General features: G+C 46.2%; 1 protein-coding gene across 1 annotated transcript in view; it reads left to right on the top strand.

The window, feature by feature from the left end:
* The window catches only part of fars2 (phenylalanyl-tRNA synthetase 2, mitochondrial), a gene marked incomplete at its 3' end in the record, with an annotated part of 50,936 nt that extends 39,561 nt beyond the window's left edge, over positions 1–11,375 (top strand). The window contains 2 exon segments of the mRNA XM_080489928.1: positions 9,381–9,540; positions 11,008–11,375. Of these exon segments, the coding sequence (XP_080346054.1) occupies positions 9,381–9,540; positions 11,008–11,375 (528 nt within the window).
* Positions 11,376–21,544: the final 10,169 nt, after the last annotated feature.

Raw genomic sequence — 21,544 nt, 5'->3', positions numbered from 1 at the left:
GTGTCATGACTCCCAGTCCAGATTCTCCCGGACGTGGTACTTTTATTTTGACAGTCACATTAATAACAAGCCTTCTTGGTGATCTGTCCACTAGAATGTCTGCGTGCTCCCAGTGTTCATGTTTAGAGTGTATAGTTCTGTGTGTGTGTGGTTTTATTACAAAAACAACCAACAGCGCCACCTCGTGGCCCGACATGCTCACTACATTGTTTTCAAAACTTCGCCTCATTTGCACGAACAGCCCAGTTTTCATCTCTAAAGGCGACGCCATGAAACGACGTCGTCATGTAGACGGGACCTAAACCAGGAAGTTGTGATCTGTAATCCAACCAAACTTACTAAATTCAATAAGCACCAATTCCAAGCACCCCATAGCATTTTAAGCTAGCAGGTGTAACTTCCTGAGACGCGGCGGGAACTCGGGTTTGATGTCGTTTGGGGGGAAAAGCAGAACGTTGGTAAACAAAGGTTCTGAGGATTTTACAGGAAAAACTGTTCGCCCATGGAAACATCACACACACACACACACACACACACACACACACACACACACACACACACACACACACACACACACACACATACACATACACACATACACACACATACACACACACACACACACACACACACACACATACATACATACACACATACACACACATACATACATACACACACACACTCACACACATACACACATACACACACACACACACACACATACATACATACACACACACATACACACTCACACACATACACACATACACACACATACACACACACACTCACACACTCACACTCACACACACACCCTTCCCTCTGGTGTTGGTGAGCTTCCCACTGCAGAGCTCTCCTCCAGACCTTCACTGACTCACAAGAGCAAGAAAGATGGATAACTGTGAATTAGCATCAGGGTCCAGTTAGTAGAGAATTCTGAGTGAACCCCTGAGACCCCCATTATCTACACCTGTCGATGGTCGTCACTCCTCGCTGGTGTCGTCACTCTCAAACTTTCCCTCTTCGTGGTTTTGAGGTCAAGCTGACTGCAGGCCTGCGGCTCGTGTCCATTGTGTCAATGATTCTGTGTCGTGAGTGTGTGAACGCAGGAAACCGGCACACTGATGAAATATTCAAGTGTGTATTTACTGTCCAAACCGTGAGCCTGGCCTCAAACTGTCAGCGCTCAGCGCTACTCCAGCAGAGGGACGAGGCACGCCGCCGCCGCCTGATTGGCAGAGTGGCATTTCAGTGTGTGTGTGTGTGTGTGTGTGTGTGTGTGTGTGTGTGTGACAGGCGCTGCAGTATGGCAGTGTATGATCGCGGCAGGCTTAAGCCGGCGTATCGTCTCAGCACACTGACAGGGCGCTACGTGAGTGTGTGTTTTATTATGGGCTGTATTTAAAACTGTGTGTGTGTGTGTGTGTGTGTGTGTGTGTGTGTGTGTGTGTGTGTGTGTGTGTGTGTGTGTGTGTGTGTGTGTGTGTGTGTGTGTGTGTGTGTGTGTGTGTGTGTGTGTGTGTGTGTTATTAAATTCTTCGTTTCTTTGTGTTCTTCAGGCGCCGCTCAGGGAGGAGGTGGTAGATTACTTTAAAGACACCTACACACACACACACACACACACACACACACACACACACACTGGGTCTCAGGTGGTGGTCCTGGGTGATTCCTCTCGGGGGTCTGCTCAGGTTTGATTGGATCTCCAGCAGGAGAAGACTTCATTCATCATCATCATCATCATCGTCCATCCACATTCTCATCTTTCATCTTCATCTTTTACCCTCCATCCTCATCCTCACCTTTCATTCCTCAGCTTTTATATTCATCCTCCATCCTCATCCTTTATCCTTCATCTGTATCTTCATCCTCCATCCTCATTCTTCATCCTTCATCTTCATCGCTCTTCCTCACCCTTCATCCTTCATTGTCATTCTTCATCTTTCACCATCATCTTCATCCTGACTTTAAACCAATTCCATCTTATTTAATGAGATTCAAGGACATCAAAGTTGAGTCAGTGACTTTAAAAAGTGTTTTTCTCTTGATTGTAGGAGAAAAGTAGGAGTTTTCCACCATATTTATCACAACTGAAGGTTTTTAGGATTTTGTTTGTTGATTCATTCATTCATATTAGTAAATGATTTATTAGGATTCAAGGACACTAAGTATTTAAAAGATGCATGATTCAAGAATTCTTAAAATGTACAAGTATTGTGAAGAAAAAATACAAAATTGTATTTATTGATATTCAATGGAATTTTAAGGACTTCAAACATTCTGTCTTTGCTTTAATAAGATTTCTTGTGCTGTTAGTGAGATGATGTAACAGAATCGAATCAGATTTCTCTCAAACCTTAAATCTCTTCTCTTTGTGTGAAAGAGAAGAGATTTAACGACCGTTAATGTTTCCTAGAGTTCAGACGGTAGAGTCACACATGAGGAGGAATCAGAAATCAGTCTGGACACACAGTAGGTCTCCTGCTCACTCACACTGAATCCTTCATGTTTCCGGCCCGCTGGCGCCGCCCCAGTGCATGTTGGGATTTGTTCTGTTTGCGTTGGTTTGTGTCGAAGGTTCAGTGGACTGCGGCGGTGAAAGCAACAGAAGAGCTGTTAAAACGTGACGTCTGTGGGTTTTTCTACTTAGAGAAACAGTAGCATGTCGCATTTACATCCTATTGAGAGAAAGTCTGCAGATACCAGATCTGATCAAGATGAAAGAGTCCAACTGGAGAGATGAAAGAGTCCAGCTTGAGAGATGAAAGAGTCCAGCTGGAGCTTCTGGAGTTAAGCCGCGTTTCAACCACAGAGTTTTTTCCCCGCATGCAAACGCACCGCATCACTGGGTGGGCGTGTCACTTGTGAGCCATCAAACTCATTAGCATGTAGCATCACTACTGTGTGAGGCCCAAAACTCTTTAGCAAGTAGGACGTAGCATCGCTAGTGTGTTCGCACCAAATCTCTTTAGCATGTAGCATTGCTACTGTGTGAGCCCCAAACCTTTTAGCATGTAGCATGTAGCATCACTACTGTGTGAGCCTCAAAACTCTTTAGCAAGTAGCATGTAGCATTGCCACCGTGTGAGCCCCAAACCTTTTAGCATGTAGCATGTAGCATCACAACTGTGTGAGCCCCTAAACGCTTTAGCATGTAGCATGTAGCATCATGACTGTGTGAGCCCCAAATTGCTTTAGCAAGTAGCATGTAGCATCATGACTGTGTGAGCCCCAAAACCTGCAGCAGCATCACCCCAAACATCTGACACTGTCTCAATTTTATTGCACGTTGTCTTTGGTCAAGACAAGACCACGATTCCCCCTCGAGTGGTATCTTTCTACTGCGATGGCCGAGAATCTCAGTGTGTAGCGGCTTTCAAGAGAAGAAAGATGCTAATGATGCTAACTACGTTTAAATACAAAATGCTACAAAAACAAATTAGCACATGAAATATAAATTCCACGCCGGCGGGGGCAGAATCATTCAATGAGACTGAAATCGTCTTCGTCTCTTCGTCCTCTTCAGACTGGCACTGTGTTTAAATTAGCATCAGATCTGAAATACAGCGAGAGATTCAAAACATCCAAAATAAAAGAAGGTGGATGAACGGGAACCTTTGAAGGAATGACTTTGTTTTGATGTGGTGATATTGATGGAACCTCGGAGAAAGACTCAGAAGCAACAGCATCATCGGTAAACAACTTTATCCAACAGATGGAAGCTGGAGAACGACAGTCTGACGAGGGACTCACACATTCTGCAGCATAATGACATGCTAAGTGCTAAACTCTTCTCTTTGTTCCTTCCTGTGGATGGAACGCTCCGCGGTTCCGCTGGCGATGAATATGAAGTGAACTGGAAGCTCCGCCGAGCCGCCGCCGCGTTCTGGACTTTATCTTTGCAAATCCACTAAATGCATGCAGCCACACACCCGCAACATGTCTGCCAGCACCAGTGTGTGTGTGTGTGTGTGTGTGTGTGTGTGTGTGTGTGTGTGTGTGTGTGTGTGTGTGTGTGTGTGTGTGTGTGTGTGAGTCGGCGGGTGAGTGACTACACCCATCTGCCCCCCCCCCCCCCCCCCCCTCCATATGAGACAATAAGAGCATGAGCTCACTGTGTACCAGCAGCAGCAGATGAACACTGAGTTTATTCCACTTCCTCTTTCTGTTCCACTCGTTTGCACCACAAAGTGTTTCGCTCTGTCGTTCCTCCTGCTCAGTAACAGTCGGCGCCGGTGGAATAAAGAGGAGAGACGTTTCGGGAGCGTCTGGTTCGTTAGCGGCACGCCGTTTAAAAAGCCAATGTCCGTGACATCATCAGAGAGCATGAGTTCACATGGCGAGAGCGACGGGCACATCTGCTCAGGCTCCATTAACAGCGAGCAGCAGCTCCAGGCGCTGGAGGAACATCCGCTCCGGTCCGGGTCACCACTCTGTGAGGAAAGGCCTCGCTTCCTCCAGCAGCATGTCAGACCTCAATCTGGACTTATTGAGACGCTGCGCTTCCGTTCGACAAGAGTCCAGATGTGGAGCGAGGCGGCGGGGCAGGATGTCATCACCGCCAAGAAACCTGCTGCCAGGCTGCCGTCCAGATTCAGTCGTTTTAAATAAATCCTCACTGACTGGCCTACCGGATTATCCAGACAGTATAGAACCGGGATTATCCAGACAGTGTCGGACCAGGATTATCCAGATAGTATAGAACCGGGATTATCCAGACAGTGTCGGACCAGGATTATCCAGATAGTATAGAACCCGGATTATCCAGACAGTATAGAACCGGGATTATCCAGACAGTGTCGGACCAGGATTATCCAGATAGTATAGAACCCGGATTATCCAGACAGTATAGACCCGGGATTATCCAGACAGTATAGAACCGGGATTATCCAGACAGTATAGAACCCGGATTATCCAGACAGTATAGAACCGGGATTATCCAGACAGTGTCGGACCAGGATTATCCAGACAGTGTAGGTGCGACTTTTTGAAAGTACCCTGAAACTCCATCATCTGCATAGACACATTTATTTCTTCCATACGGACACTGAGTGGACCGAGACGGCGCGTCACTGTTGACATCGTACTGTTCTCGGCCTGGATTAGTTTTATTACATAAAAACAGCGCCCACTAGTGGCTGAATTAACTAACATCGTTTTCAAAACTGGAAACTTTTCTGAAACTAAAATACAACAACCTAGCATTGTTGTGTTAACGGGGCCTCAGAGTTCATGGAAGGAAGTTTACAGCCTCCTTCATGGAGGATACCAGGTGCTAAACAGATTACTGTGTTCTAGGATACCAGGTGCTAAATAGATTACTCTGTTCTAGGATACCAGGTGCTAAATAGATTACTGTTCTAGGATACCAGGTGCTAAACAGATTACTCTGTTCTAGGATACCAGGTGCTAAATAGATTACTCTGTTCTAGGATACCAGGTGCTAAACAGATTACTCTGTTCTAGGATACCAGGTGCTAAATAGATTACTCTGTTCTGGGATACCAGGTGCTAAATAGATTACTCTGTTCTGGGATACCAGGTGCTAAACAGATTACTCTGTTCTGGGATACCAGGTGCTAAATAGATTACTCTGTTCTAGGATACCAGGTGCTAAATAGATTACTCTGTTCTGGGATACCAGGTGCTAAATAGATTACTCTGTTCTGGGATACCAGGTGCTAAACAGATTACTCTGTTCTAGGATACCAGGTGCTAAACAGATTACTCTGTTCTAGGATACCAGGTGCTAAATAGATTACTGTGTTCTAGGATACCAGGTGCTAAATAGATTACTCTGTTCTAGGATACCAGGTGCTAAATAGATTACTGTTCTAGGATACCAGGTGCTAAACAGATTACTCTGTTCTAGGATACCAGGTGCTAAATAGATTACTCTGTTCTAGGATACCAGGTGCTAAACAGATTACTCTGTTCTAGGATACCAGGTGCTAAATAGATTACTCTGTTCTGGGATACCAGGTGCTAAATAGATTACTCTGTTCTGGGATACCAGGTGCTAAACAGATTACTCTGTTCTAGGATACCAGGTGCTAAATAGATTACTCTGTTCTAGGATACCAGGTGCTAAATAGATTACTCTGTTCTGGGATACCAGGTGCTAAATAGATTACTCTGTTCTGGGATACCAGGTGCTAAACAGATTACTCTGTTCTGGGATACCAGGTGCTAAATAGATTACTCTGTTCTAGGATACCAGGTGCTAAATAGATTACTCTGTTCTAGGATACCAGGTGCTAAATAGATTACTCTGTTCTAGGATACCAGGTGCTAAACAGATTAATCTGTTCTGGGATACCAGGTGCTAAATAGATTACTCTGTTCTGGGATACCAGGTGCTAAACAGATTACTCTGTTCTGGGATACCAGGTGCTAAATAGATTACTCTGTTCTAGGATACCAGGTGCTAAACAGATTACTCTGTTCTGGGATACCAGGTGCTAAACAGATTACTCTGTTCTAGGATACAAGGTGCTAAACAGGGTCTGTTGTTTTTATTTTCACCACTGACCAATGGATTAGATTTTGGGACGTTAGCGGTAAATCGTTTCTGGATAAATCCCAACAAACAAAGAGAGAGAAGCTCCTGAAGGAGATCAAGGAGATCAAGGAGATCCAGGAGATCAGTGTCTGTTGCCATGGAGACGCTCCCTGCTCAGTGTTTCACTCGGTGATGTAGCTACCTGACCTACCTAGTTAGCATCGATATGAGCTAACGGCTATCGTGCTCGCTATGCTAACTGGGTTCTGCAAACGACATGTGCTCTACCGAGTGTAGCTCTAGTTTGTGACGAGTCTATAGTACGAGTCTCTGCAGTGAACTGAAGTGAGCGGCTGCTGGTCCAGCCCTTCATGTTCTGGATTGACGAGCCTCTGCGTCCGGCCTCCACCCATCTTCCTCCTCCACCTCCTCCGAGGAGGTGGAGGAGGTATCCCCCCTCAGAGGAGGTATCCCCCCTCAGAGGAGGTATCCCTCCTCAAAGGAGGTATCACCCCTCAGAGGAGGTATCCCCCCTCAGAGGAGGTATCCCTCCTCAAAGGAGGTATCACCCCTCAGAGGAGGTATCACCCCTCAGAGGAGGTATCCCTCCTCAGAGGAGGTATCACCCCTCAGAGGAGGTATCCCCCCTCAGAGGAGGTATCCCTCCTCAGTATCACCCCTTCCTGAAACCCGGCGCTGCACTCGTCTTCACCATGATGGAGAGAATCTCCAGGCCAGAGATTGATCCCTTCACTACGCTGGCCCCACCCTCCCCGGGAACCAGCAGCTGGGAAACCTGGGAAGGAGGGCAGCCCCACACATCACCGCCAGGATGGAGGATGAGGAGTGGTTGCCATGGTAACGTAACTGGGCTGGCTTCTTTTTTCTTTTACCCCATCTCACTTCCTTTTTCTTCCTCAGCTGGGTTTTGTACAGTCAGAATTGATCTGCATACTTCCTCCCTGTTCATAGTGCAGGACTGCACTGTAATCTGAACACACACACACACACACACACAGAGTGGATGTAATGGGCTGGAGTTAGGCAGCATATTGGAAATGCCAAGTCAATGTCTCAGAAGCTAAATCAGAGTCTGTGTGGAGGACAGGTATTTTTAGAAGTATCAGGCTGTTAACACACACACACACACACACACACACACATACACACACACACACACACACACACACACACACACACACACACACACACACACACACACACACACACACACACACACACACACACACACACACGCAGGTTGCGATGAAGACGTTTCATCCATGGAGGCGAAACCAAACACCTCAGGAATCCATGATGTATCGCCGTGGAAACGACAGCGCAGAGGGAGAGGAGTCGTACTCTCATCCATTAACTCCTCAGTGAGGTGGAGCGGCGGCGAGCAGGAACTGTGGAACAAGGGAAGAGTAGTTCTGCAGCTAAAAGTCAAGAGCGTTACTGCGTCTGTATCACGAGTCTCTTCTGGACTCTTCGTCCCACTGCATCATGTCAATCATATCAACGCTTCCTGTTTTAATGGGAAAAGATTCTGGTTAATAAGTGGAGTGAAGGATTCTGGGAGTTCAATTCTTCTGTATTTATGAAGTCTGGGAGCCAGAACGACCAGCCATTCGAGTCCGGGTGTGAAAACGACTCGGTAACAAACGAGTCTGGGTGAATGATTCATCCATATGTAGGTGGCGCTGTAACTCTGTAGACATCAATCCAACATCTGACGAGCATCAGCAGCTTCTGCAGCGCCACCTGGAGGTGGTAGTCCGCCATTGTTGTTGTTAAGTGACGTCGCAAAGAAGGTTGCGTGGTTATCAGATCGAGAAGTGGGCGATGACGTCATCGTTTTCAGATCCACACGTCAACACTGAAGCACCGTCTCCCTTCTGGAGCCCAAATGAAATAAAAACCCCAAAACAGATTTCAGCTCCTAAAACGCGGCACCGAGTGGCCGATCGGCCAAAACCATGTGGTGACATGAAAGGGCGTTCTCGTGTGGGCGGGGCCTCAAGCCTCAGGGACGCATCTGACCACAGAGGCTCTGTCCTGTGAACAGCAGGCGTCGTGAACGCGTCCCTGGGCGGTGGCGTCTCAGGAAAAGACCTGTTCCACCGTCGTTACAACTTTATAAAGAAACAACATGAGCCTGCAGGTTGAAGTCGCCTCTATTCATCGTAAAACATCTGGAAACGCAAAACGTTTGTTGCGTTTCGGGAAACTGTTTCCACCACAGCGGCGCTCACAGCCACTGAAAACACAACTTTCTGAAAACAGCTGCCAAAGTAGAACTTCTTGAAAATGCTGAAACTTTGAGTCGTAGAAAAACTTCTATCTTCAGAGTGAAAGAGTCTGGGAGACGAAGTTTCTCCCTCTGGTCTGTAATAAACTGTAATAAACTGTAATAAGCTAATAAACTAATAAACTGTAATAAACTAATAAACTGTAATAAGCTAATAAACTAATAAACTGTAATAAACTAATAAACTGTAATAAACTAATAAACTGTAATAAACGGTAATAAACTGTAATAAACTGTAATAAACTGTAATAAACTGTAATAAGCTAATAAACTGTAATAAACTGTAATAAACTAATAAACTGTAATAAACTAATAAACTGTAATAAGATAATAAACTGTAATAAACTGGATGCAATGTTGATGAAAGTTTGAGAAAAGATTCTGGGTTAAAAACTGCTTCAGCTCTTCGTCCAGTTCTGTGATTTTACATCTATTTTGTCTCGCTGGATGTTTTTTTTTACTTGAGTTTCTTGTTATGGTCGTTTTCTGGTGACTTTGTGTGTCTCTCTGATCAGACTGTCTCATTCTTGGTGTCCCTCCACGTCTCGTGTCTTCACCTGGCAGAAGCTCCAGTTTGTAACTGAGAGGTTAAGAGTTCCGGCGGCGTTCGACCTGTGCAGAGGTGCAGCAATTAGTCCCTCAGCCGGAGCCGGCGGAGTGAAGAGGCTGCAGCTGCAAGGCGGCTTGGAGGGACGGATGAAGGACGGAGTTTTGGCCGAGAGCTGTGAGCGCCTGCAGAGACGGGAGAGAGAAAATAAAATGAAAGAGTTGGTGAGGACAGCCTGACCTCAGCTACAAAACAAAGCTCTCCACTCGGACTGCAGCGCCGCCGGCTTCCCACCAGTCCCTTTGTCCTCCACTGCTGCCGCCGTCTTGTTCCACACTGCTTGAGAAACCTGAAGATGGACACCACGTCTCCGCTGAAGAGAGACAAGAGCACAAGACCTGTTCTAGTCTACATGTCTCATTGTGTGTCCCTTCTGCGTCTCCTTTTGTTTTGAAGTGTCATTTTGTGTCTTCCTTTGTCACATTTGGGTCAATTTGGGTCTTTTTAATCAACGTGTGTCTCGTTTCTTTCTGTTCATGTCTCGTTTCTTTCTGTTCATGTCTCGTTTCTTTCTGTTCATGTCTCGTTTCTATCTCTTCATGTCTCATTCTGGTCATTTCAAGTTTAATTTTGGTCATTTGATTTCTACTTTTATCCTGTTTTAATTGGTTTGTGTTGCTTTTGTCATTTAAGTAATTTTATGTCCCTTTTTGTCCTTTTGGTTTTCATGTAGTTTATTTTATACTTTTTGGTCAAATTGTGTCGTTTTGTTCTTTTCTTGTTGTTTTAAAAATGTTTTTTATTTCAGCCCTTTTAAAACTCATTTTGCTATTTTTAATTAAACTTTAGTTTTCTTGGGTTCAGTTCCTCAAATGGAAATGTTGGCCAGTTGTTGTTGACTTCACTCATTAACGCCCTCTGTAGGTCACCCAGCATTGTGTTTAGAATTCATGTCTCATTTTGGTCTTTTTCTGGTCCCTTCACTTTTACCACGTCTCTCTGGTCTCTAAATCATCACGTCTTTTTCCACTCCTGTCATCTTGTGTTGATTTTGTTACTTGGTGTCGTCTTTTGGTTGTTTAGTTTCACGGATTGAAGTTTTCTTGCCTCGTTTCTGTATGTTTCGTCCTTCATTCATCATCTTTTCCATATTTTAGGTTGTTTGACCTTCTAGTCATTATGGTCACATCTTGATTGTCATTTTCTGGGTTTTAATTTTAACATTGCGGCCATGTTGTCTTCTTTGTTGTAATTTTGTGCTCATTTTTGTGTCTTTTGTTCTTCATTCTGATTATCTAGTCTTTTATTTTGTCTTTATCTTTGATCATTTTTACCATGTTCTTGTCCTTTTGTGTTAATTTTGTATGTTTGTCCTTTCATTAAGTTTCCACCGTGTTTCCTTTCTAATGATGTGTGTTGTCGTTACGTTTTTGTTATATTTGTCGTCCCTCTAGTCTTTGTGTACTGTTACTAATGTTTTTATGTTCGTTTTATGCTTGTATGTATTCAGATGCAGGAGTTGGTTATTTTGCTTCTATCTTGTATATTTTGTGGCTTTATTGTCATTCTTTTGTGCTGCATCTCTTTTCGTGTGACTTGGCTCTTCATTCGTCTCATCCTGGCTGTTCCCGGGTCGTGCACCAGATTTTAAGGGGGGGCCCTTGGACCCCTCAGACCCCTCGGACCCCTCAGACCCCTCAGACCCCTCGGACCCCTCGGACCCCTCGGACCCCTCGGACCCCTCGGACCTCTCGAACCCCTCGGACTTCTCGGACCCCTCGGACCCCTCGGGCCCCTCGGACCCCTCGGACCCCTCGGACCTCTCGAACCCCTCGGACCTCTCGGACCCCTCGGACCCCTCGGGCCCCTCGGACCCCTCGGACCTCTCGAACCCCTCGGACTTCTCGGACCCCTCGGACCCCTCGGACCTCTCGGACCCCTCGGACCCCTCGGACCTCTCGAACCCCTCGGACTTCTCGGACCCCTCGGACCCCTCGGGCTCTGCTCAGTAACTTCTCCATGTCTGTGAGTGAAGCCTTTGATTTGCTGCATTGTGTGAATGTGCGATGCAGCAGAGAGGCGGCTAAATGCATTTCAATGACAGACGTGTTTGAGTGGGCGAGTGCTAACCACATCCACTTCTTCTCATTATTCTGCTTTGAAAGCTTTTTTTTTTCTTTTTTCACCATTTGATTAGCATGTTGTTGTTTTTGAATGAGAGTTTTCTATTGAAGATCATTAAAAGTTGGAAAGTCACCGTCGGGCCGTCGCTCTCGGAGCAGATATTTATGTAAATCTTTTCTCTTCTGAGCCGCATTTGGTGAAAACAAACAAACGGAGGTGAGAACCTGCAAACTTCCGCCGAGAGAAGAAGAGGAAAAGCACCTCCCTGTTGGGATAATGTTTACCTCCAGGTCATGGTGGAAATGTTAGAATAATAAGTAGACGGGCTGAAGATGTAGTCAATAAAGCCGCTGCCTCTGAATCCAAACCACTAACAAAGCTACGTGTCGGTTTTATACCGCCGAGACAAAACCTCAGCTTCTGATTTATTCACACGGTTAGCCAATGAAACGGTGCGCGGAGCCGCCGCTCTGAATCTTAATCACAAACACATTTTAAATCCTGTTGTGACTTTAAAGATGTGATTATCAACAAGTCACGTCTCTTCTTCTCCGTCCCACAGATCTGAACTCCAACATTCCCAGTCTGCTGGATTATTACCACGTTCAGCTCTGCACGTTTGCAGATGATGCAATAATCTATGACGACTCTATTCAGACTAGTTTTCTTCCTCTTTCTTCCAAACTAAATAATTTTTTTTGAGAATGTTGATTAAATAAACCATCAAATAGTTAAATGTTATATACTATATGTGCAATGGTCAATAAGTTAGAGTGATGACAGAGGATTGGTTATCAGCTGGCGTAGTAACGTGACAATCATCAAAAGATAACCTGACAGACTAGAACATGACAAACGTTATATGATTTATTATGAACCAACGTTGCAACACAATGAAACACAACACAACACAACATAACACAATATAAGATGACAAACAGGATGTAACATGTTATGATATAAAATAAAATACACAATACAACGTAGCAACATAACAAAAGACCAAACACAATGTAACAAAACGCAGGAAACATCACAACATGATAGAAACTGTAACTCTGTGAACTGAAGGGCCACTTCCTGTCATAGTTTTATTGTGACAGGCCGCTCTGCTCCTTCACATCTCTTGGCCCTCGTTCTGATGAGCTGAAATGCCTTTTAAAGTAGAAAATAAAATAACCTTAGCACCTTTAAACAACTGGTCATTGTTAAGTAAATAAACAGCCATAAATAAATGCTATAAAAAAAATGCTGTAAATCACAGCAGAAAAATCCATATCAAGTTAAACAATTTGAAGCTTCATTATATACATTCACAGTTCAAAAAGAAATAAAGTGCAATTTCAAATCAAAAGCTGACGTCACGTCATTAATTAAAACACAGGACAGCAACATGACAAAAGAACACAACGTAAGATGTCGAACATAACATGACAAGACATAACATAACAGAGAAAACATGACACAGCATAACAAGATACAACAAAACACAGCCAACATGACACAGCATTTTATGACACAACACAGCAACATGACAAAAGACATCACAACTTAAAAAAACACTACATTGACAAAATTAAATGATAAACACAATACAAGACAACATATGAAAACATTAGATAACCACATGACAGAGGACAACAGAACAAATCATAAGATGCCCCAACATGACATAACATGTCAAAACATATAAACACAGCATAACATGACTCAGGAAATCATAATGTGTTGGTAGATAAAGTAACGACATAACATGATACAAGGACATGAGACAGCATGACAAAACCCCTGACCTTAACAACAAAACAATGTATCATCACATGACCCTGTAACATCACATGACCCTGTAACATCACATGACTACATGACATGACCCTGTAACATCACATGACCCTGTATCATCACATGACCCTGTAACATCACATGACAACACATCATAAAATGATTAAAAAAGATGTGTTGATACAAAGTTACACACCAATGAAACAAAGCGATCACAACTCAACAAGAGCCCCCCCCCCCCCCCCCCCCCTGCTTGAGGCGAACTGAGTGCTGCTGTTTAAACTAGCTGTTCCTTTGTGTGCTTCATTGGTCGACGTCCTCGTAGGTTCTGCTGTCGTTTCGCTGCTCACTCTCGTGCTCCACGCTCTCACATGCAGTCTGCCTCTCGGCTTGTTGTTATTGGGTTAGGGCGGCGCTAAGTGAGTTACGCTGGGTCTATAAGGCGCTTCCTCCCGCGGCTGTGCTAAAGTGAGTTAGGGAGCGTCTGAGAGAGCGGCATTGTTTCAGGCAGCTTCACATCACCGAGCTAATAAACACGTTACAGAGTTCACAGGATCGTGTTGAAGAGTGTCCACGGCTATACGCTGCATCAGTGAGATGTTCTGCGTACAAACTGAAGATACAAACCAGCAGCTCACACCAGAGGCCTGGAATACCACTCTGGACCACTCTAGATCAACCAGTGTAACGGCACTGCTGGATCTACTGGTCATCCTCCTGACCAATCAGATCTCCTGGAAAAGGACCTGTCCATTCTTAGAAGATCCTGATTGGTGCTCGGAGTGTGAGGGGAGGAGCTGATGAGAGAGAGTTTTTAGGGAGAGATGGAATCCTTTTGATAGAATAAAATAAAACCTCGTCACTGAGAACTTTCCTCCTCCTCTTCTTCCTCCCCTTTCTCCTCCTCTTCCTGCTCCTCCTCCTCTCCCTCCCTCTCTTCCTCCTCCTCTCCCTCCTCCTCCTGCTCTCCCTCCTCCCTCTCTTCCTCCTCCTCTACCTCCTGCTCATCCTCCTCCTCTCCCTCCTCCTCCTGCTCTCCTTTGTCCTCCTCCTGCTCTCCCTCCTCCCTCTTTTCCTCCTCCTCTCCCTCCTCCTCCTGCTCTCCCTCCTCCCTCTTTTCCTCCTCCTCTCCTTCCTGCTCCTCCTCCTCTCCCTCCTCCCTCTCTTCCTCCTCCTCTCCTTCCTGCTCCTCGTCCTCCTCCTCCTGCTCTCCTTTGTCCTCCTCCTCTCCCTCCTCCCTCTCTTCCTCCTCCTCTCCTTCCTCCTCCTTGTCCTCCTCCATGTTAGAGTGCTGAGCTGCGCTGTGATTAAGAAGCTCCACAGATGTCCTCTGTGATTGATTGCTTCATTTATTGTCAGAAGGCTGAATATAATAAACTCATTAGCTCTGTGTGTGTGTGTGTGTGTGTGTGTGTGTGTGTGTGTGTGTGTGTGTGTGTGTGTGTGTGTGTGTGTGTGTGTGTGTGTGTGTGTGTGTGTGTGTGTGTGTGTGAGAGAGACAGGTGATTAATGGAGGCTTTCTTCTCTCCGGCTCCTTTCTTTTCTTGTCCTCGGGGTTGGCTGTCACCGGACTCGGCTAGACGTCCAATCACGTCGCAGGAAAACAGTTTTTCTGAGCATGACGTCCGGCGGTGAAGTTCAGCCGACCTCCAAGAGCTGATGACCTCCACCAGGTCCATCTGAGGTGTGGAGGCGGTTTGGTTCTCATGGTTTGATGTTTACAGAAAGAAAAAGAATTTAATTCACAAACTGCCAGAAAACACAAAATGTCCACAAAGTGATGCTGAGCAGCTGGAAGAGATGAAAACTGATGTAGACGGACCAGGAAGAGATGAAAACTGATGCAGACGGACCAGGAAGAGATGAAAACTGATGCAGACGGACCAGGAAGAGATGAAAACTAATGCAGACGGACCAGGAAGAGATGAAAACTGATGCAGACGGACCAGGAAGAGATGAAAACTAATGCAGACGGACCAGGAAGAGATGAAAACTGATGCAGACGGACCAGGAAGAGATGAAAACTAATGCAGACGGACCAGGAAGAGATGAAAACTGATGCAGACGGACCAGGAAGAGATGAAAACTGATGCAGACGGACCAGGAAGAGATGAAAACTAATGCAGACGGACCAGGAAGAGATGAAAACTAATGCAGACGGACCAGGAAGAGATGAAAACTGATGCAGACGGACCAGGAAGAGATGAAAACTAATGCAGACGGACCAGGAAGAGATGAAAACTAATGCAGACGGACCAGGAAGAGATGAAAACTAATGCAGACGGACCAGGAAGAGATGAAAACTAATGCAGACGGACCAGGAAGAGATGAAAACTCGCCTCAAAACGCAGCAAATGAATCACAGAAAATGACAACATGAGTGACTTCAGGCTCGATGGTTTGATAAAACAAGAAGAAGAAAGTGAGAAAATGAAGCAGACGGACGACAAATAGAAGCAGAACAAGAAAGAAATCCAATCGAAGGATACGACAAACTTTTTAAGGGAAAATGGAAAAAGCTGTTGATTTTTCTTTCTTTGTTTATTTGTTGATTTGTTTATTTGTTTATTTGACAACGGAATCACTTTTTTAAAACAATCAGACAAAACCTAACTTTTGTGAACTCTTGCTGTGGTCATGTTCACCACCACAGTAGTGAATGCTTCACATGTTGTTAGTGTTTTGTTCTCTGCTGCATGTGTGTGTGGCTTCATTACAAAAACTACCAACAGCACCGACCAGTGGCCTGGAAGGCTAACTACATCATTTTCAGAGTTTCTGCCATTTCCACTGAAACAGACATCGTTTTAAAAACATTGCCGCGTAAACGGGAAACTTTTCTGAAACAAAAAGGCAAAGTGGATGTTTTCAGCTGATCCACTGTCGTGTGGACCAGAACCTGGGACGTTTGGACTGAACCAAGAAGCAGCTCTCAGCTCTGTGATCTATTTCTCTGTCCTTCACTCCTTCCAAAATAAACCTCTGACCCATTTCAGCCGCGCACAGACCAGCTTTATCCTCCTGAGCTGCGACACGCTGCCGGACACACGGTTCGATTCCCTGCTGACTCCGACATCCCACTGATCCACAGTCAGTCTGAGTCCGAGGGTCTGGGCCAGTTTCTGTCTGTCCCACTTACAGCCGTGTGTGTGTGTGTGTGTGTGTGTGTGTGTGTGTGTGTGTGTGTGTGTGTGTGTGTGTGTGTGTGTGTGTGTGTGTGTGTGTGTGTGTCAGGTCACTATAAATAAGCTCTTCTTGTTTTTTACCTTCGGAGGATCCCAACTCAGCCTCTTCTTGAAATTCAGGCCTCGTTTCCACGAAAACGTTTGAATCGATCACGAATCATTTTTGATTTTTCGTTTCAGATTTGAAAACGACGTCTGTTTCAACAAAGATGTAGTTAGTATGTTTGGCCACTAGTTGGTGCTGCTGGTTGTTTTTGTAATGAAGCCACACACACACACATGCAGCAGAGAACAAAACTCTCTAAACATTACCAAGGAGAACACGGACTCTAGTGGACAGACGACCAAGGTGGACTCTTATTATGGTGACTTTCAAAATAAAAGTACAGAGTCCAGGAGAATAGGGACGGTGAGTCCCGACACCCTGGAGGCTCATGGAGTTCCACAGGGTTCTGTCTTCGGTCCTTTACTCCTGCTTCCTGTAGGGACTATGAGCAGGAAACGTTCTTTATCCGTGTATTTATGAACCCAGATGATACTGATGAACTCGTTCAACGAGAAACTTTTCTTAAAGATACTAAAGTTTGGATTAAAGTCATTTTGTGTTTCTGAATTCAGATCAAACTGAAATGTTTCTGTTTGGCCCAAAACACACGAGGGACAAACAATCTGAGCTCTTCTGCTTTTATTTTTACTGTTTGATTATTAGGAATTTAACTTTTGGTCTTTTCCGGCTCGTTTTTAATCTTTATTTTTTTATATTTCTGTCTCTTTTAGTCATTTGTTGACATGTAGCATGTCTTTATGAGACTTGGAGTTGTTTCCTGTCTCTCTGTGGACATTTGGTCTCTTTAGAAGTGACCACTTCACTTCTTTTGCAGAAACCTTTGCTGTTTTAGTCTCATTAAAACACACAAGTTATTAATATCCGGCGTCTTCCTGGAACATTTCAGGAGGACGGGACTTGTTCCTCCTTAAGATTCTTCTGGGTTTTGAAATCCAGGACATTTCAAACTATGCCTGTTTTTAGTTCATTGAAAAGTTGTGACTTTTTAGGGCACTTTTGTTTTGATATATTTGACCATTTCTTGTTATTTTGGAATCAATATTTCCATGTCTTGAGTCTTTGTGACCAACTGGGTCAGTTTGAGTCTTGTTCTTTGTCTTTTTGTGTCTTGTTGGACATTGGTGGACATTTTGTAATGAGACTGTCTCTGGTTCTTTTGTCTCCGATTGTGATCGTTTCTGCTCATGTTGCATCTTTCCCTTGTGTCCTTTGTGCCTTGAACCTTGAACCTTGAACCTTGAGGGACCTGAGTCTTAGAGCTTTAGAATCGTTGGGTCCAATTGAGTCTTGAGGTCCTTGAGTCTTGGTGCCCAGGAGTCTTGAGGTCCTTGAGTCTTGAGGTCCTTGAGTCTTAAGACCTTTCTTTCTACATCAGATCAGTTGGGATTTGCTCCTCTTTATCCTCCATTAACGATGGAACTGGTTACCATGACAACCCACCTTTAATTAAATCCTGGACCCCGCTGGGCCCGGGGCCTCATGTTGACTCCCACCCAGAGCCGATCACATGATCCAGGCTCCAGCTGTTTGTGACTTCACACATTAAAATTAGGAGGGAAAAAATAAAAAAACTAGGTCAGACTATTAATGTGAAAATCCCAGGGGACTTCCTGTCTCTCTCTGGCTTCAATTCATCCAAATTTAATGAGGAGCTGAACTCCGAGCCTCAACCACAATCCTGCTCTCCAAAAGCTCTCCTCCTCCATCTCTCCTCCTCCATCTCTCCTCCTCCTCCATCTCTCCTCCTCCATCTCTCCTCCTCCATCTCTCCTCCTCCTCCATCTCTCCTCCTCCTCCATCTCTCCTCCTCCATCTCTCCTCCTCCATCTCTCCTCCTCCATCTCTCCTCCTCCTCCATCTCTCCTCCTCCAGTCCATCTCTCCTCCTCCATCTCTCCTCCTCCATCTCTCCTCCTCCTCTAGTCCATCTCTCCTCCTCCATCTCTCCTCCTCCCCCTGTCCATCTCTCCTCCTCCTCCTGTCCATCTCACCTCCTCCTCCATCTCTCCTCCTCCATCTCTCCTCCTCCTCCATCTCTCCTCCTCCATCTCTCCTCCTCTAGTCCATCTCTCCTCCTCCATCTCTCCTCCTCCCCCTGTCCATCTCTCCTCCTCCTCCTGTCCATCTCTCCTCCTCCATCTCTCCTCCTCCCCCTGTCCATCTCTCCTCCTCCTCCTGTCCATCTCACCTCCTCCTCCATCTCTCCTCCTCCATCTCTCCTCCTCCATCTCTCCTCCTCCATCTCTCCTCCTCCTCCATCTCTCCTCCTCCTCCATCTCTCCTCCTCCAGTCCATCTCTCCTCCTCCATCTCTCCTCCTCCTCCATCTCTCCTCCTCCAGTCCATCTCTCCTCCTCCTCCATCTCTCCTCCTCCTCCATCCCTCCTCCTATCCAGTCCATCTCTCCTCCTCCATCTCTCCTCCTCCTCCTGTCCATCTCTCCTCCTCCTCCCTCTCCTCCATTTCTCCTCCTCCATCTCTCCTCCTCCTCCATCTCTCCTCCTCCTCCTGTCCATCTCTCCTCCTCCATCTCTCCTCCTCCATCTCTCCTCCTCCTCCATCTCTCCTCCTCCTCCATCTCTCCTCCTCCATCTCTCCTCCTCCTCCATCCCTCCTCCTATCCAGTCCATCTCTCCTCCTCCCCCTGTCCATCTCTCCTCCTCCTCCTGTCCATCTCTCCTCCTCCATCTCTCCTCCTCCTCCTGTCCATCTCTCCTCCTCCATCTCTCCTCCTCCTCCTGTCCATCTCTCCTCCTCCTCCTCCATCTCTCCTCCTCCTCCTCCATCTCTCCTCCTCCTCCAGTCCATCTCTCCTCCTCCTCCCTCTCCTCCATCTCTCCTCCTCCTCCATCTCTCCTCCTCCTCCTCCATCTCTCCTCCTCCATCTCTCCTCCTCCTCCATCTCTCCTCCTCCATCTCTCCTCCTCTATCTCTCCTCCTCCTCCATCTCTCCTCCTCCTCCATCTCTCCTCCTCCATCTCTCCTCCTCCTCCTCCATCTCTCCTCCTCCTCCATCTCTCCTCCTCCTCCTCCATCTCTCCTCCTCCTCCATCTCTCCTCCTCCTCCATCTCTCCTCCTCTATCTCTCCTCCTCCTCCATCTCTCCTCCTCCTCCCTCTCCTCCATCTCTCCTCCTCCTCCATCTCTCCTCCTCCTCCTCCATCTCTCCTCCTCTACTGCTCTCCTCCTCCTCCTCCATCTCTCCTCCTCCATCTCTCCTCCTCCTCCATCTCTCCTCCTCTATCCCTCCTCCTCCTCCATCTCTCCTCCTCCTCCCTCTCCTCCATCTCTCCTCCTCCTCCATCTCTCCTCCTCCTCCTCCATCTCTCCTCCTCTACTGCTCTCCTCCTCCTCCTCCTCCCTCTCCTCCATCTCTCCATCTTTTCAGTGACTCCAGCACCGTTGTTGATGTGACTCAATTAGTAGAGCAGGTCGTCTCTCAATTGGAAGGTTGCAGGTTTGATTCCACGTGTCTACGTGTCCTTGAGCAACACAATGGATGGACTGAGTACCTTGCGTAGTGACTGCCTCCATTGGTGCATGAATGTGTGTGGATGTCATTAACTAATGTATTAATGCTAAAGTAGTGGAGTAGCATTATATCAGTGAAATCTATTGACCTAAAATACAATTAGAATTTATTCTTTCAGATTATTAAACGTTGCCTTGTCGTCTGCTTGTGTTTGTTTCTGGTTGGTAGAAGTTCTTCTCTTCCATTGAGAATAAAAAATGAATCATTTCATTCCAGTTTTGGATCTGATGTGTCTTTATGAATCTGCAGCTGATTTCATGTTAACTTGACCTTCATGTGATCATTTCTCTATTTTATCATCAAATAATGTTCAAATGACTTTCAGGGTTCTGTGGAATGAAAGAAATGGGTTGTTGTGAAGATTGGGTCTTCCTCCTCCTCCTCCTCCTCCTCCTCCTCCTCCTCCTCTTCCTCCCTCTCCCCCTCCTCCTCCTCTTCCTCCCCCCCCTCCTCCTCCTCCTCCTCTTCCTCCCCCTCCTCCCTCTCCTCCTCCTCCATCTCTCCTCCTCCTCCTCCTCCCCCTCCTCCCTCTCCTCCTCCTCCTCCTCCATCTCTCCTCCTCCTCCTCCTCCTCCTCCTCCCCCTCTTCCTCCTCCTCCTCCCTCTCCCCCTCCTCCCTCTCCTCCTCCTCCTCCCTCTCCCCCTCCCCCTCCCCCTCCCCCTCCTCCTCCTCCTCCTCCCTCTCCTCCTCCTCCTCCCTCTCCCCCTCCTCCTCCTCCTCCTCCCTCTCCCCCTCCCCCTCCCCCTCCCCCTCCCCCTCCCCCTCCTCCTCCTCCTCCTCCCTCTCCTCCTCCTCCTCCCTCTCCCCCTCCTCCTCCTCCTCCTCCTCCTCCTCCCCCTCCCTCTCCCCCTCCCCCTCCCCCTCCTCCTCCTCCTCCTCCCCCTCCTCCTCCTCCTCCTCCATAATAGATGGTCTCCAGACCTCGGAGCACACGAGTCCATCATGAGCTCTGGATGAAAAACGACACTCTGGATTTCAAACATTAGTCTTTTTATTTATGACTCTGTTTCACTTCAGCAATCTTTTTTCTATTATTATTATTTCACTGTTTTTATATCTGAGTCGATCTATAATATGCAAAGTATCAATCTGCTGTTAAAACTGTCTGGGATAAACTATCTATAATAATATGAATATTTTCTCAAAATTCCTTTTTTCATATACATTTTCTCTTCATAGATTGTTTCTGGAATAAGTTAGATTTCTTTTTTTAACCTCTTTTTTAGGCGACAGCCCGCGAACAAACAAAGAGACGACAAACGAACACAGAGAAGTTCACATCTTTGCGTCAGAAGGCGGCGGAAATGTCGTCTGCGCCTCGGCGGAGGAGAAAGAACCCGCCGCCGTCCCGCGATGCTACCGTTTCTTCTAACGTACAGAGTTCAGCGCTATCGTCGCCTAGCGTGGATCGCGGCTATGAAAAGGGGGGATGTGTGCTAAATGGCAACAGTCATATCACTCTTCAGCCACGGTTTCTGGGTTTTTTTCAATA

This window comes from Lipophrys pholis (assembly GCF_963383615.2).
Source record: "Lipophrys pholis genome assembly, chromosome: 20".
NCBI classification, from domain to species: Eukaryota; Metazoa; Chordata; class Actinopteri; order Blenniiformes; family Blenniidae; genus Lipophrys; species Lipophrys pholis.
This window is presented reverse-complemented; position numbering and strand designations above follow the sequence as displayed.